Source organism: Chiloscyllium plagiosum, chromosome 22 (genome assembly GCF_004010195.1).
Source record: "Chiloscyllium plagiosum isolate BGI_BamShark_2017 chromosome 22, ASM401019v2, whole genome shotgun sequence".
Lineage (NCBI taxonomy): Eukaryota > Metazoa > Chordata > Chondrichthyes > Orectolobiformes > Hemiscylliidae > Chiloscyllium > Chiloscyllium plagiosum.
Window position 1 is genome coordinate 49,416,671 of NC_057731.1, and position 18,233 is coordinate 49,434,903.

The 18,233-nt window shown below is 45.7% G+C and overlaps 1 protein-coding gene across 3 annotated transcripts in view; it reads right to left on the bottom strand.

Moving 5' to 3' along the window:
* The window catches only part of zgc:123010 (uncharacterized protein LOC641500 homolog), a 151,511-nt gene that overhangs the window by 45,503 nt on the left and 87,775 nt on the right, over nucleotides 1-18,233 (bottom strand). For all 3 annotated transcript variants that reach the window (XM_043713012.1, XM_043713011.1, XM_043713013.1), the window contains exon 8: nucleotides 17,600-17,690. In XM_043713012.1, the coding sequence (XP_043568947.1) occupies nucleotides 17,600-17,690 (91 nt within the window). The remainder of the gene's footprint in view (nucleotides 1-17,599; nucleotides 17,691-18,233) is intronic.

The window sequence follows — 18,233 nt, forward strand, 5'->3', positions numbered from 1 at the left end:
GGAAAACTTAACAGAATAATAGATTATTTAATTACTAAACAGTAACTGTCCCAATACATTAACATCCCAGAAAGACAAACTTGACAAAGGCAAATTCAGTAAACTAGATGTAGCTCTCAAGTCTAGGAGGACAAATATTAAGGGAAAACTCTGTCTGTGTGTGTGAGTGAGTGAGTGAGTGAGTGAGTGAGTGAGTGAGTGAGTGAGTGAGAGAGACAGAGAGAATAGCAGGGAGAGATTACTGCAGCTTTCAAACCCAGCAACTGGCACTTAAAAACTAAAACTAAACATCCTGTTTCTGTAGGAGTTTTACCCCACCCATTCAGGCTGCTTCTATTGTGCCAATCTTAAAAAAAAACCCCAAAGCCGCACAAACCGTTTATTGTATTGGCTCTGAGTACTCCAATTGGCTCTTCTGTCCCAACCTTTCTTCATAAAAACACCCAGGACAAAATACACTTCTTAAAGCCATAGTATTGTCACAGTCCCTAGTAATAAAGTTGAGGATGCTGAATGCTTTACTAACTGTTCTCGTTACTTGTCCTGTCACTTCCAATGGTCTGTGCATGTAGATATCCAGGTCCCTCTGTTCCTGCAGTCCCCTTTGGATAATGCATTCTATCTTACATTGTCTTTCAAAGTTCTTCTTAACAAAGTGCATTATCTCTCACTTCTTCGCATTGAAATTCTTCTGCCTACTCTGTCAACTTTGCCTATTTCCTTTGGAGTTCCACATTTTCCTCCTCATGGGTTACAATTCTTCCAAGTTTTGTGGCATCTGCAAACTTTGAAATTTCTCTGTACACACCAAGATCTGGACATTAACATATTGTAATGCTGAGGAAAGGTAATGAAAATTTATATTTCAAGGGAGAATGGGTGCCCCAGAAGGCACTGCTCAGGTAATTCAAGATTCCAAGAAATGCTGAAACCCAAAATTATGTTTGGCCTGATTTTACATCATACCAAGGATTCAGAAAGTCAAACCGAAACAGAAAGTTTTAGAAATAATTGGAAGCTTCTGTGGACAGAATCAGAAATCCCACAGCACCAGGTTATAGCCCAACAGGTTCATTTGAAATCACAAGCTTTTGGAGCGCTGCTCCTTCATCAGGTGAAGTAAGACTCTTCTGAACCCTCTCCAGTTTAATACCATCCCTCCTATAACAGGGTGACCAGGACTGGACACAGTATTCCAGAAGAGGCCTCATCAACATCCTGAACAACCTCAACATGACATTCCAACTCCGAAACTCAAAGGTCTGAGCAATGCAGGCAGGTGTGCTAAATGCCTTCTCAAGCACCCTCTCTGTATGTGAGGCAAACTTCAAACAATTATGTATCTGAGCTCCTAGCTCTCTCTGTTCTACAACACTATGCAAGGGGCTACTTTTAATTGTGTAAGTCCTGCCCTTGTTTGTTTTTACCAAATGCAACACCTTGCATTTACTGTACAAGAGGTCTTTCAAATTACAAGAAATCTAAGCAGGGGAGGTAGGGAGAAGATGTTTCTAATGGCCACTGGATTAAGAACCACCAGACCCAGACTAAAGGTGACTGACAAAAGAACCAGAGATGACAGGAGGAAAACCTTATTAACAGCTATCTAGGTTTCAGTGAGGACTGCAGATGCTGGAGATCAGATATGAGAGTGTGGTGCTGGAAAAGCACAGCAGGTCAGGCAGCATCCGAGGAGCAGGAAAATCGACGTTACAGGCTGGAGCCCTTCATCAGGAATGAGGCCTCTGATGAAGGGCTCCAGCTCGAAGCATCGATGTTCCTGCTCCTCGGATGCTGCCTGACCTGCTGTGCTTTTCCAGCAATACACTCCCAACAGCAATCTAGGTTTGTTCAATATATCGCTTCAGTTGCATAAGACTGTAATCTTTTGCTATAAATTCTTTGTCTTATGATCTTCCTCCACAGCCACCTGATGAAGTAGCAACGCTCCAAGAGCTAGTGCTTCCAAATAAACCGGTTGGACTATAACTTGGTGTTGTGTGATTTTTAACTTTGCTGAAAATGTGTTGCTGGAAAAGCGCAGCAGGTCAGGCAGCATCCAAGGAGCAGGAGAATCGACGTTTCGGGCATGAGCCCTTCTTCAGGAATCATGATTCCTGAAGAAGGGCTCATGCCCGAAACGTCGATTCTCCTGCTCCTTGGATGCTGCCTGACCTGCTGCGCTTTTCCAGCAACGCATTTTCAGCTCTGATCTCCAGCATCTGCAGTCCTCACTTTCTCCTCGATGATTTTTAACTTTGTCCACCCCAGTCCAACACCAGCTCCTCCAAGTCATGGATTATTTTTTATAACAGAGTGAGTAGCCAGGAGCTGGAATGGACTGGGTGGAAAGACAGCAGATTCAACAGGAGCTTTTGGAATGGAATTCAGGATTTTTATTTGAAACAAAAAAGAGCGCAGCGCTCTGGAGGAAGGGGCAGGGGAGAGGTAGAAATAGCTAGACTGCTCTTGCAGAGCGTTGGCATGGGCTCAATGGGCCAAACAGCTTCCTAATGACCTCTACCCATTCAATGTTGACTGCCTGGGAAACTCATTTTTTCATCAGTTTTAGTAGTAGACTTGCAGGTAGATAGGATAGTGAAGAAGGCATTTGGTATGCTTTCCTTTATTGGTCAGAGTATTGAGTATAGCAGTTGGGAGGTCATGTGTCTATACAGGACATCGGTTAGACTACTTTTGGAATATTCTGTGCAATTCTGGGTCTCCCTCCTATTGGAAGGATGTTGTGAAACTTGAAAGGGTTCAGAAAAGATTTACAAGGATGTTGCCAGGGTTGGAGGGTTTGAGCTACAGGGAGAGGTTGAATAGGCTGGGGCTGATTTCCTGGAGCATTGGAGGCTGAGGAGTGACCTTATAGAGGTTTACAAAATTATGAGGGGCATGGATAGGGTAACTAGTCAATATCATTTCCTTGGGTTGGGGGAGTCCAGAACTAGAGGGCATAGGTTAAAAAGGAGGAGGTAAGATTTATTAGGGACCCGAGGGATAACTTTTTCACACAGAGGGTGATGTGTGTATGGAATGAGCTGCCAGAGGAAGTGGTGGAGGCTGGTAAAATTACAACATTTAAAAGGCATCTGGATGGGTATATGAAGAGGAGGGGTTTAGAGGGATATGGGCCAAGCGCTGGCGAATGGGACTAGATTAATTTAGGATATCTGGTCAGCATGGAGGAGTTGGACCGAAGGGTCTGTTTCCATGCTAAGCATCTCTACAAGTCCAGTAATACTGGATTTAGGGAAAGGAATTATAATACTCCACTCCTGAGTGGTGTTATGGACCAGTCCAGACCCCCTCGAAACATTTGAAGAAGGTAGGCCAGACCCTAACTTTGCGAGTTGTTTTAAGCAGGTGTAGAGTGGATAGTCCAGGAGTGATGCAGCTGGCCCAAACACTTAGTTTTAAACAAAACAGAATTTATTTAGAAGATTACCAAATGAAACACAAACAAAAGAGAACGGAATACAGAATAATTTAACTTCTCTGAAAACCCAACAGATTATCCCAACTTAATGATGCTGTTCCAAATTCCTGCAACAATCCCCAGAAACATCCCTTGGCAAAACCAGGTAAAATCAAACACAGGGTCTTTACAGGAGAGAGAGAGAGAGAGAGAGAGAGATGTCAGAGCGATTCAGCATGGAACACCTTCTTCCTTGGAGCTGTTTCTGTGACCAGCAGCCTCAAACTGACCAGCAGCTCTGAACAGCCAGACTACTAAAACCAAACTAAACCAGAGGAAAACTGAGCTGGGAGAACTGGCCACTCTCCTTCCATTGTACAAGGGTTTGTTTAAAAACTTAAAAGCTTCTTCAAGTAAATAAACCCAGACATTTCGGAATCTATCCATTTACGACCCCACTGAAGACAAAACCAAGGACAACCTAACCTTGTTAAAGGAGCAGCGTCGTCATAGTGATCAATGGGGAGTGTGAAAGGTGTGAGAGGCTGTTTGGTGTTGCTAACACGGATCAGATTCGGGAGGATCCCTGACCGAGTTATCTTGCAGCTTGGGTCAATATAGAGCCCCCAAACGCTGCCCAGAAATGCAGGCAGTGCAGCAAAACAAGAAGCCATCGCTTAGCAGAGGCCACTTCTCCTCTTCAATCGTCACCTCACCTCACTTCGAACCAAAGTTGCTGTTTAGAGCAAAGAGTGGATTCCCCAGGACCCTCTGGCTCACTTTGGAGCCGTAATGGTTCTCAACTCGGACAAGCTCATCGGCACACCACAACGCAAACGGAAATCTCTGAAACTAAAGCCGGAGTCTGGCTGCTGCTCAACTGAGCTCTCCTCATTCCAGTTTGTGGCATTTCTCCAAACATTTTCACCCATCGAGAGAAATCACAGAAGCACACATACACGTTTGACCATGTCTGGGTTGGTGCATGTGAACCCTACCTTCTGAGTCAGAGGAGGGGGACAGTACCACTGTACTATAATGAGTGATAAGCAAGCTAAGTGGAGGAGATTGAAGCCCCAGCAAGCACTCATCAAAGGACGTTGAACTTTTAACATTACTCTTTCATTTTTCCAGTTTATATTAAGGACTTCAATGTAAACTATTACCTTATTTCTTTATTTTTCTATTTATTCCATAAAGGTAATACTTAACCTTTTAAAGGGATTGAGTTTAAAAGCAGGGAGGTTATGTTGCAGCTGTTCAGGGTGCTGGTGAGGCCACACCTGGAGTACTGTGTGCAGTTTTGGTCTCCTTACTTGAGAAAGGATGTACTGGCACTGGAGGGGGTGCAGAGGAGGTTCACTAGGTTGATTCCGGAGTTGAGGGGGTTGGCTTATGAGGAGAGGCTGAATAGACTGGGATTATATTCATTGGAATTCAGAAGAATGAGCGGGATCTTATAGAAACATATAAAATTATGAAGGGAATCAATAAAATAGAAATAGAGAGGATGTTTCCACTGGTGGGTGAGACTAGGACAAGAGAGTATGGCCTCAAGATTAGAGGGAGCGGGTTTCAAACTGAACTGAGAAGGAACTTCTTCACCCAGAGGCCCAGACAGGCCACTATAAATGCCGGAGGAAACACCACAGAAGCGCTTCACAGGAGGCTCCCAAGCACTGAGGATGTCACCTAGACAAGGGGACGAAACGTTTGCAAGACAAATTCCCAGCTCGGCGAACAGAACCACAACAACAGGGTTGTTAATCTATGGAATTCCTTGCCCAGAGAAGTAGTTGACGCTACTTCAGTAATCACTTTTAAAGCTAAGGTTTATTTTTGAAAAATAAAGGAATTAAGGGATAGGGTGAGAGGGCGGGTAAGTGGAGCTGAGCCCACGAAAAGATCAGCCACGATCTTACTGAGTGGTGGGGCAGGCTCGAAGGGCGGCGGCCTACTCCTGCTCCTGGTTCTTATGTTCTTATATGTTCTTACCAGTTTGTACCAGAGTTTTTTTTATATCTTTGTACCTAAAATGGGTGTGTGTGTGTGTGTGTGACGGCATTTGACATTTTTTACTGTAATCCTGTACTTGAGTACACATGACAATTACATCTAAATCTTGAACATCTAACAACCCTAAGAACCCGACACTTTTCATTTTTATATAACCCATCACCAGATGACCCATCTGATTACTTAAGCAAATAAATTATGAGCACTGCCCATTAGGGCTATATAACATAGCAGAAATGTTTGAGGACTCTGGGTCTATATTCAATAGAGTTTAGAAGGATGAGGGGGGAATCTAATTGAAACTTATGGAATACCAAATGGCCTGGACAAAGTGGACATTGGGAAGATGTTTCCATTGGCAAGAGAGACAAGGACCCAAGGGCACAGCCTTAGAGTAAAGGGAAGACCCTTAGAATAGAGATAAGGAAAAGCCTCTTCAGCCAGAGAATGGTGACTGTGTAGTATTCATTGCCACGGAAGGCTGTGGGGGCTAGGTCATGGAGTATATTTCAAAGAGAGATGGATAGACCTTTATTGTCAAGGGGATCAAAGGTTACAGGGAGAAAGTGGGAGAATGGGGTTGAAAAACCTATCAGCCACGATTGAATGGTGGAGCAGACTCAATGGGCTGAATGGCTTAATTTCTGCTCCTATGGTCTTATAATGTGGATAAACGGGAGGGTATCCACTTGAGTAGCAAAAAGAGAGAGACAGAATATTATCTGAAAGATGTAAGCTGAGAGAGGGGAATGCACAATGTGACCGGAGTGTTCTTATACACCAGTCACTGCAAGTCAGCAATGCACATGCAACAGGTGGTGAAGAAGGCAAGTGGCACGTTGGTATTCACAGCGAGAGGATTCCGAGACAGGAACAAGGATAGCTTGCTGCAATTGTCCAGGACCTTGTTAAGACCACATCCGGAATGTTGTGTACAGTTTTAGAGTCCTTGCTATAGAGGGGGTGCAATAGAGGTTTACCAGACCAATGGGATGGCAGGACTGATGTATGAGGAGAGGTTGAATTGGTTAGGACTATATTCACTTGAATTCAGAAGAATGGAGGAGGAATCTCATAGAAACCTATAAAATTCTAACAGGACTAGACAGGGGAAAGACATTCCCGATAACCAGGGAGTCCAGAACCAAGGGTCATCGTCAAAGGAGATGGGGTGGGCCATTTAGGATTGAGAGGAGGAGACATTTCTTCATCCAGGGAGTGGGGAGCCTGTGGAATTCTCTGCCACAGAAAGTGGTTCAGGCCAAAACTTTGAATGCTGTCAAGAAGGAGTTAGATATAGGCTAAAGGGATCAAAGGGGCATGGGGAGAAATTAGAAACAGGTTGTTAAGTTGGACAATTAGCCATGATCACCCCTTTAACATTTTGGTGAAGATCTGTTGCTCAGGTTGTAGATGAGGTAGTTGGTTAGCTCGCTGAGCTGCTGGGTTATTGTGCAGAGGTCTCATGTTACCTAGCACAGTAACCCAGCAACTCGGCAAAGCTAACTATCTCATCATCACCTCTTCCATCAGGCAGAAGATACAGAAGCTTGAACACATGCACCAACAGGTTCAAGAGCAGCTTCTTCCCTGCTGTTATTAGACTCCAGGGAAAACAGCCCCAGCCTGTTCAGCCTCTCCCTGTAGCTCAAATCCTCCAACCCTGGCAACATCCTTGTAAATCTTTTCTGAACTCTTTCAAGTTTCACAACATCTTTCCGATAGGAAGGAAACCAGAACCAGGTTCCACCAATGTGCTGTACAGCCGCAACATGACCTCCCAACTCCTGTACTCAATAATCTGACCAATAAGGGAAAGCATACCAAACGCCTTCTTCACTATCCTACCTACCTGCGACTCCACTTTCAAGGAGCTATGAACATGCACTCCAAAGTCTCTTTGTTCAGCAACACTCCCTAGGGCCTTACCATTAAGTGTATAAGTCCTGCTAAGGTTTGCTTTCCCAAAATACAGCACTTCTAATTTATCTGAATTAAACTCCATCTGCCACTTCTCAGCCCAGTGGCCCATCTGGTACAGATCCTGTTGAAATCTGAGGTAACCCCCTTCGCTGTCCACTACACCACCAATTTTGGTGTCATCTGCAAACTTGCTAACTGTACCTCTTATGCTCGCCTCGAAATCATGGGTATATGAATAGGAAGGATTTGGAGGGATATGGGCTGGGTGCTGGCAGGTGGGACTAGATTGGGGTGGGATATCTGGCTGGTATGGACGGGTCAGTTTCCATGCTGTACATCTCTATGCTGGATGGGCTCCCAAACTTCATATAATGTTAATTTTGCTTTGTGCATCTTCTGTGCAGTTTTGTAACCTGTACGCCTCACTCTAAGCTCCCTATGATTTGTATTTCCTATGATCTGCCTGTATGCTCGCAAAACAAATCTTTTCACTGTACTTAGGTACATGTGACTACAATCAATCAAATCCAATGATCATAATGAAAGGGGTAGCAGACTCAAAAGGATGAATAGCCTACCCTACTCCTGCTTTCTAAGTTTCACCCGACAGTCAGTTTAAAGCCCGGTATACAGTCCCCGTACACCGATTGGTCAGACACTGGGCCTCAGCCAATTCATAGAACATAAAACATAGAACAATACAGCACAGAACAGGCCCTTCGGCCCACGATGTTGTGCCGAACATTTGTCCTAGCTTAAGCACCTATCCATGTACCTATCCAATTGCCACTTAAAGTTCAGCAATGATTCTGACTCTGCCACTCCCACAGGCAGCGCATTCCATGCCCCCACCACTCTCTGGGTAAAGAACCTACCCCTGACATCCCCCCTATACCTTCCACCCTTCACCTTAAATTTATGTCCCCTTGTAACACTCTGTTGTACCCGGGGAAAAAGTTTCTGATTGTCTACTCTATCTATTCCCTTGATCATCTTATAAACCTCTATCAAGTCACCCCTCATCCTTCTCTGTTCCAATGAGAAAAGGCCAGGTGGAACATATCCAAATGGAGCAGTTCACTATTCCCTCTGTACTAATGTGTGTGCCCTCTGAGTCAAGTCCCCTTCTTCCTATCGCAAGCCTGAAAGAGCCTGCTCCTGAGCTGTAAGATTCTAATTTCAGAGACTGCTCGATTATCTGCAGGTAATTAATCCCGAAAAAATACACACACTTCTGCTGCATAGACAAAGCGAAAATTAATCACATTTATCCTGGAAATTAGTTATTGAAAGAGTATTAAGAACACGTCAATCTTCCTTTCAGGTGAGACTGACTTGGTTTTCGGTCTCAGTTGATGAATGCCAATGTTATGATAAAGGAAATCAGACACAACCAAACAGAGTTCCATCAGTCTGACGGTGCGAATAAAATGTTTTTGCTTTGTGATTCATGATTAAAATTTTACTTCGCCACAATGCATTAACTTAATGGTTTCGCGGCTCATGCCCAGCACTATAAACAATTCCAAGCACGTTAGTGAGGGAGCTACAGCTTGTCCCTGGCATTGCCAACTCTCAGTTATCCGATGGACCAGCCGGTGGACCCAAGTCCTTCACTCACTGGAAACAGGATGGCAGGTTTTTGGGGGAAAGTGGGATCCTCCTCTAAAAGAATGCTTCGGGCTGCCGATAGTGGGGAAGAGACAAAAAAACTGCAGATGCTGGAATCCAAAGGAGACAAGCAGGAGGCTGGAGGAACATAACAAGCCAGGCAGCATCAGGAGGTGCAGATGTGAGGAAGGGACAGTCACCACATCCCACACCATGGTTTGCCAAGACGTCAGGAAAGGGAAAGCAGATTCCAAGATGGTGACTGCAGAGTAGGCAGCATCCAGGCTCCTCAGCCCAGAGCTCATCTGTCTATCCACTTTTTCTTTCTTCACTTTCCTCTCTTTTTTTCCCCAAAGACGTTAAAATGTTTTATTAAAATAAAATTTATCTTGGAATGGCTAATGCCCAGAATGGGCTGGAGGCCCAGAGCAGAGCAGACTGGAGGCCCAGAGTGGAGCAGAGCGGGTTGGAGGCCCAGAGCAGAGCAGGCTGGAGGCCCAGAGTGGACCAGAATGGGCTACAGGCCTGGTGCAGAGCAGACTGGAGGCCCAGAGTGGAGCAGGTTGGAGGCCCAGAGTGGAATAGAGTGGGCTGGAGGCCCAGAGCAAAGCAGGCTGAGGCCCGGAGTAGAACAGAGTGGGCTAGAGATCCTGAGTGGAGAGGGCTGGAGGCCCAGAGTGGGCTGGAGGCCTGGAGCGTAGTGGTTAAGGCCTGGAATGGGTTGGAGTCCTGTGGTGGAGCAGGATGAGAACCGGAGAGGAGTAGGCTGGAGATCTGGAGCGGAGCAGGGACAGTTGGTAGATTGGGTTCTGGCGCAAGCGATCAGTGGTTTGAGAGCTGAGTCAGACTATGTGTGGAAGGCTCCCACGGTGATCTACTGCAATGTAATGTGTCTCTGCAATTTGTTTATCAGACTGTAATGTTAATCCTTTTTAACTTTGTCTTACTTTCTAATGTATACCATGAATCACTGTAATGTCATTTGTTTCATCTTTATTTCTCTATTTTGTATCTAAGATTTGTACCTGAGCTGGCACTGTGAGGGTACAAGTGACAATAAACCTAATTCTAATTCAGATAATGGAAGAGTGTTTTTTTTAATAACAGTACGAAGGGTGAGGCAGACAGGATTTTTGGTGGCATCCTACAGACTCTGAAAGGCTTTAAACCATCAAATCAGCTTGTAACACATAGAAACTCTTTAATCTCAGGGGAGTCAAAGCTCTGCACCTTCAGTCCAGTTGATTTTCATCTCTCACTTGTCAGGACAGATGTCAAGTCTCAAAGGGAACAACAATTTATATTTCATGAGAAAAGACTGGTTGGAAACTCAGCACTTTTTTTAAAAAAGTGCAGCATAAACTGTTGTTTCCTTTGTGTAGTGATTTGAACAAGAGCCAGGTGGATCTCACTGACTACAACATCCTTGATTGGGGTTGTTAACCTGGGCCAATCAGGGAGCCTTGGCTGACTGATGTAAACAGGAGAGGTGCCCTCTGAGAAAGGCACTGCTTGTCACTGGCCACTCGGGTGTTTCCTTTCTTCCTGGTGGTGGAAAATAAATAAAGATTTACACACTTGTCGTTCTTCACTGTGTCAGACACTTGCACATACACGGCATAGGTACTGGGGAAAAATAAGCACTACCGCTGAAGATAAAAAGAAAGCAAAAGAAAAAGGAACAAAAAAAGAAAGGAGCACACGGTGTCTACCAACAGCCTCAAGATTTTCAGGGAGAGGTGGGAAACAGGATGTGCAGTGTTTTATTTCTCCCTCTGAGTCCATTTTGATTTAGTCCCTGCCCTCTCCTTCACCTTTTTGATCACTCAGCATCCCCCTGTGATGAGCAGGGCTTGTCACTGGCCACTCGGGTGGTTTTTTTCTTCCTGGTGAATGGAGTATGAATAACGTTTTCTGCACTCGGATTTTCTTCTACACCTACACGCGCACGACATGGGTACTGGGGAAAAATAAGCACTGCCGCTGTTGGGCGCTACTGTGGCGGTTTACAAACATATATGTTAACAGTGAGTCTTCTCAGTCTAGGAGCTGGCTCTGAGCTGGCTGGTCAGAGTCCATCCACTGTAGCCATGTAAGTAAAGGATGACATGGTTAATGGGATACCCGCCTGTGTGCAGTTATTTCACTTTGAAATTTGGTACTCATGCAGCTGTGTTAATCTGTCCTAACTTTGACAATGTGGCAAGTTCTGTACCACCAGGCGATCTTTAAGTCTTCGATTTTAGTCTCTGAAGACCACTGACGAATGGAGAGGGATCTCGGACTCCATGTAACTGGGGCCACTTGAAACATGACACTCTGATGGATGTATACGTAACCAAATAGTTTAGTTTTGGCTCAGGCATTACACTGTCTGTCACTGCAGTACATGCACGTACCAGGAGCTGGAATAGACATCTATTGAATCTTTCAGCACTACTTATCCACATCATACAGGAGTTAACATAAGCATTGCCACATCAGGTACAAATATCCTGCTGTATGTATAAACCCACAGATCACAGCAAACAATCACATGCACTGAGTTGTTGTAACCTCTGGCCAAGCAATGAGGCACAGACTAACATAACAACAGGGAAATCCTGATAGAGGTTTTCAAAATCATGAGTGGGGCTGGACAGAGTGGATGAGGGACAGATTGTTCCTGAGAAAAGAACAAGACGACATCGATGTGAAGTGATGCGCCAATGAAGCAAGGGTTGTGGGAGATAACATTTCTTCACACAGCGAGTGGTTAGGGAATGGGCTGGAATTGTGGTGGAGGCAGGTTCGGTTGAGGCACTGGAGAGGGACATTGGATGATCATTTAGATGGAAACGATATGAGGAAAAGGCTGGAGATTAGCACTAGAGGATAGAATTGCTATAGACACAATGGGCCGAATGTCCTCCTTCTGAACAGCTATAATTCTGTGATCAGTTTGAAGACCATTGCTTAGGCCCAATAATTTTCCTTCCATCACCATCATTAAGATGTTCGTTAGTCACATATACTTTTGGTGGACCCTGTGATGTGAAAATCTGATGCTGAATTTGCCAGCAGACGCACGTCAAAAATAACCCATTGAAATTTGGATAATTCTGAAAGGAATTGGGTGAGAGGAAATGTTTATAGCACATCCACCCAAATTACACAGAGCAACAATGATTTATTAACAAGAAGTAACTAGTTTGACATAAAACGTACCCATGGTTAATGAAATGTTTCTGGTGAAAAGTCCTAAGAATTAAGCACCAGCTACAAACAGACCATCTCAGGATCAGCAAATTCTTTTGGGAGTCACCATTCCCCCTGTTTACATGGTTTTGAAAAGCCAGCTGAGCAATCATTTCGATGGCCTAAGTGAGTCGATCATTCCAATAACAGAGTTGAGGAATCACAGGATTCTCACACACACAATTAATTGGATCAAAGATACTGAAACAGACACAATTAAATCAAACTGATTTCTGTCACTTGTTCACCCTCTGGACTCCAGATCAAAAACCGAGCCCAACCGGCCCTCATCAATAAGACAAAGATTGATCATCAAGCAGAGTGTGATTGATATTCTCGACAGGGCCTGAACAAAACTCCGTCGCCTGAATTAAATGACCACAGAGCAACAGAAAGCAGTGCTTTGATGAATGCTGCGCTCAAATTTTAATGATATTTTTCATGAAGTAAGCTGGGAGGGACATGGACTGAGCCTATGCTGCTGAGATTTAACAAGTCCCAAGTTGTCAATTAGTTGTGACACCACATTGCAAACTTGCACAGCAGCACGTCCTGCACAGAGACCACCAATTCAGCTCCTGTGCTATTTATAAGCCTGCTCCCAACTGTATTCCACAACTACACCACCATTTGTTCAGCACAGGGAATCAGGGATAGAGAGGAATTGCTACTGATCCTTAGCACACAGCCAGATGCCTATACTGCACATGTGCCTATACTGGCTCTCTGGCTGAAGGACTTCGGAACCAATCCCATTGCCCTGCTCTCTCCTTCCATCTCCAAGAGTTTTCTGTCCTTGATTTCAATAACCTCTCACCCCTGGTTTCCAATCTCTCCATGACTTCACCCCTCCCCCCGTCTCTAACGTCCTCAGACCCCCACAACTCTCCGAATTCTCTGTGCTCCTCTTCTGAATCTTCAAATGCTTTCGCCCCAGCACTGGTGCCTGTTCCTTCAGCTGCCTGGTCCCCAAGCTTTGGAATTCCCTCCCTAAATCTCTCCACCTTCTCATGTCCCTCTTCTCTCACTTGAGAACTTCTTAAAATCTACTTTGTCAACCCCAAGCTTTTGGTCATGTGAACAAATATCACTGTACGTGACCTAGTGCCAGACCTTGTTGGAAAGAGTATTGAGACATTTATTAAATTTTTAAAATTTACTTATGGCTAGTCCAGCATTTATTGCTTGTCCCCAATTGCCCAGAGGCTAGTTAAGAGTCAACCACATTGCTGTGGGTCTGGAGTCACATGTAGGCCAGACCAGATAAGGATGGCGGATTTCCTTCCCTAAAGGATATTTGTGAACCAGATGGGATTTTCTGACAATCAACAATGAATTTAGCTAACCTTCTGGATTAATAGTCTAGCAATAATATCACGAGACCACTGCCTCCCCGAAAGTTGTCAGCCCACCTCTGAGATTGAACTGTCCTTTTAAAACCCATCTCATCAGCCGAACCTTTCTCAACTCTGCTAAAAATGGCAGGCAGCAGTGAACATTGAAGGCTTGTGTGGGACTGACATGGGGGCAGTCCCAAGACATGGCTGAGGTTTGTACCAACTATTTTCGAACAGTCTTTACAACTGAGAATATTACTCATCCTCTCACACAGAGGGGATGCTGGAAGTGAACCTATGAATATGGAATAGGCCATTCAGCCTCTCCATCCCAGTCTTCCACTCAATAAAACCCTATGGTGGCTCAGTGGCTAGCACTGCTGCCTCACAGCACCACGGACCCCGGTTCGATTCCAGCCTCGGGCGACTGTCTGTGTGGAGTTTGCACACTCTCCCTGTGTCTGCATGGATTTCCTCCGGGTGCTCCGGTTTCCTCCCACAGTCCAAAGATGTGCAGGTTAGGTGAATTGGCCATGCTAAATTGCCCATAGTGTTAGGTGCATTAGTCAGAGGGAAATGGGTCTGGGTGGGTTACTCTTCGGAGGGTCGGTGTGGACTGGTTGGGCCGAAGGGCCTGTTTCCATGCTGTAGGGAATCTAATAACTAGAGAGAAAGGGAAGTTGGTAGCAGTGGGGAGGGCGGCAAGACTGGAGAGAGAAAGATGGAGGAATAAAGAAATAGAGAGAAAACAGAGGGAGAAAGATTAGATTAGATTAGATTACTTACAGTGTGGAAACAGGCCCTACAGCCCAACAAGTCCGCACTGCCCCGCTGAAGCGCAACCCACCCATTTACCCCTTACCTAACACTACGGGCAATTTAGTACGGCCAATTCACCTGACCTGCATATCTTTGGACTGTGGGAGGAAACCGGAGCACCCGGAGGAAACCCACGCAGACACGGGAAGAATGTGCAAACTCCACACAGTCAGTCGCCTGAGGCGGGAATTGAACCCGGGTCTCTGGCGCTGTGATGCAGCAGTGCTAACCCATGATATGAGTTCTCATTATTCTCCTCTTTCTCTAAAGAATTGCATGCGTCTTAAGATGCAGAAGGAGGCCATTTGGCCCATCCAGACTACATCAGCCCTTCATACCATTACTCAGTGTGGATCACCTTCCCTCCTTGTGTGAAGGGTAAAAGAACAACAGATAGGACGGAAGGGAGGACAAGTAAAAGAGAGAGAGAAAGAAATAAAGAGAGCTGGGCTTGGGTGGGGGAGAGGAAAAGCCTGTTGGGGTCTCATAGGTTGATGAAGTGAGATTAGTCCCTGAAGCCAGTTAGATATTACCGTGGGGAGTGGTGTGAGAGAGTTGTGACGGAGTGAGATTGATCCCTTGAATATTCCTGAGCCCTAACTAAATGTAGCTGATGGTATCTTTAAAATTATTAGTTGAACAACAGTGCCCCCCGGTGTCAGGATCCGCAGTATCACTCCAAGGTCCAAACTATTCCAGCCATTCATTACCAATCTGAGAGCTGGGCTGATCAGTGACAAATTAACAAAAGCTGAGTTTATTTGGATTTACAATACTGTTAGCCCACACCACAGCTGACATTCAGGGGATCGTTCAGGGGCAGTGTGGGAATTTTGATTGTGAAGGGGCGGGAGAAGCTCAGAAATCCAGAACTCCCCCACAGGTGTCTTTCCTCATTGTCATGGAAACAGAGGAGCAGGAGTAGGCCATTCAACCCTTCAAGCCTAGTCCTCCATTCAATATGATCATGGCTGATCATCTAACTCAGCCTGCCCGTCCCTGCTTTCTCCCATTCCCATTTGATCCCTTTAGCCACAAGAGCTATGTTTAATTCTTTCTTGATACATTTGCTGTTTTGGCCTCAACTGTGGCAGTGGCAGTGGCAGTGGCAATGAATTCCGCAGGCTCACCCAGTCTCTGGGTGAAGACATTTCTCCTCATCTCAGTACTAAGTGGCCCATCCTGTAACTCTCAGACTGTGACCCCTGGTTCCGGACCCCCAGTCATCGGGAACATCCGACCTGTGTCAAGTCCCCTTATAATTTTATAGGTTTCTATGAGGTCTCACTGAACCTCCGGCCCATTGTTCTTAACTCCAGGGAATATGGTCCTAACCAATCCAGTCTCTCTCCACAGGCCAGTCCCACCATCCCAGGAATCAGTCTGGGAAACAGAGAGATTCCCACCTGCAAAAGGGTTTCCAGTCGGGTGGTTAAACATTGGTTTGAGTCCACAGGAGCTGCCTTGGAGATATCGTGCTGGGAGTGCGCAAGTTGGCTCTACATTAGGTACATTCGAGTCTGAGAGAGACAGGCACTTTTTTTTAAATCAGAAATTGAACCGAGGGTTATGGGGAAAAAGCAGGAAAGTAAGGGTTGAAAGTTATCAGATCAGCCATGATCTCATTGAATGGGAAAGCAGATTTCATAGGCTGAATGGCCTACCTCCACTGCTACGTTTTGAGGTAAGACCATCACATGGAATCCCCAGAGTGTGGAAACAGGCCATTGGGCCCAACAAGTCCACACCGACCCTCCGCAGAGTAACCCACCCAGACCCATTCCCCTGCTCTATTATTCTACATTTACCCCTGACTAATGCATCTAACCTATACATCCCTGAACATTATGGAAAATTTAGAATGGCTTATTCACCTAACCTGCACATCTTTGGACTGTGGGAGGAAACCAACCCACACGGACACTGGGGGAATGTGCAAACTCCACACAGACAGTGTGGAGGCTGGGATCAAACCGGGGTCCCTAGAGCTGTGAGGCAGCAGGGCTAACCACTGAGCCACTGTGCTATCATCATTTGCTGCCCATCCCTAATTGCCCTTGAACCAAGTTGTTTCCCGTTGCTTTCAGAGGGCAGTTAAGAGGCAACTGCATTGCTATGAGTCTGGAGTCACATGTAGGCTAGACCTAATAAGGACGGCAGATTTCCTTCCCTGAAGGACATCAGTGAACCAGGCAGGATTGTTTAGTTTCATATCACTGAGATTAGCTTTCAATTCCAGATTTGATTAGTTGAATTTAGACCCCAGTAGCTCCCATGTTCCTGACTCACCCTAACCCTAATCACTCCCCCACCACTGCCTCCCCGCCCCCACCAACAGCCCACTGGGTAACTAACCCAGTGACACTACCATGATGCACCATTTCCTGTGTGACTGGCACTGTCATCTTTCAAAGAAGATTCTAGAGATTGGGACAGCTGCCAAGGTGCAGGGGGAAAGACCACTGTCTGAGGTCTTCCTGCTGAAGGTAAATGGGGTTCCGTTCAGTTATTGGACACTCCCAGTGCCTCGCATATATGTAAATATTAGTAGAGAGAAACCTCGATTATCTGAAGGACACAGGAGGGAATATTTTGTTTGGTTAATTGAATTCCGAATAATTGAATGCTGGATAACATAGTTTAGCCGAGCATTGGGGAAATTGTGATCTTGTGTTGCTGGAAAAGCGCAGCAGGTCAGGCAGCATCCAGGGAACAGGAGAATCGACGTTTCGGGCATAAGCCCTTCTTCAGGAAACTTAGGCCCGAAACGTCGATTCTCCTGTTCCCTGGATGCTGCCTGACCTGCTGCGCTTTTCCAGCAACACATTTTCAGCTCTGATCTCCAGCATCTGCAATCCTCACTTTCTCCTGAAATTGTGATCTTGCCAGATAATCCGACATTTGGATAATTCCTCTGTATTTTATATGTAAAAGAGGTCTTCGGTTTTTTTTGGATCGAGTCAATGTCCAACGTTTTGTTTGTTTACTTGACATGCTACTGTACAGAACCAAACTGTTTTGTGTCAATACACAAAGAGACTTTTTTTTTGTGAATAAAGTATATTTTTGAAATAAAGGAAATATTCAAAAGAAGGTTCCACCTCGGACACTGATTGGTTATTGGTCTCTTACACCGCCTCAGGACTTTGACCAATCAGAGCTGGTTATCTTCTTTGCATCCCCACCATACGCCCCCCCCCCCCACCAAACACAGCCTGGGTGGTTTCATTACCTGTGATCCTTGGGATCAAACTGGACAGCCTCTGTAAAGAGTTCCACAGCCTCAGAGTAGTAGCCTTGTTTGACCAGGTCAATCCCTTGCTCTGCAAGGTACAACAGACACTGAGTGAAACTAGGAACACAGATGCCAAGATGTGTTTGCTTGCCCTGACTGACAGCATTCCCACTGGACCCCAGCAACCTCACTCAGCTGGCTGGACAGCTGGTCTGTGATGCAAAGTATCACCAACAGCATACGTTCAATTCCCATGAAGGACTCTCCTTCCCAACCTCTCCCCTCATCTGAGACATGGTGACTCTCAGGTTAGACTCACCCTCAGTCATCTCTGTCCAATGAGTGGGCGAGAGAACAAGGTGGTGAGTGGGTCTGGGGCGGAGGCACCCAGTGGACTGGGCGAAGACGAGACAAGTACCTCACCCCACCCTGGGACCAGTCCCAGAAGGGACAGCAGGCAAGATGGAGGAGCACGCTTCCTGAGACTGCACAGGATATGAGGGAGAAGGACAAATGGACAGGTGAGAGGGGAAGAAGGGGTGAGGGAGAGATCTGGGGGGGAGAGAGAGATGGAGGGAGGGGAGAGAGAGAGAGATAGAGGGGAGGGGGATTATGTGGGAGAGGTGGTGTG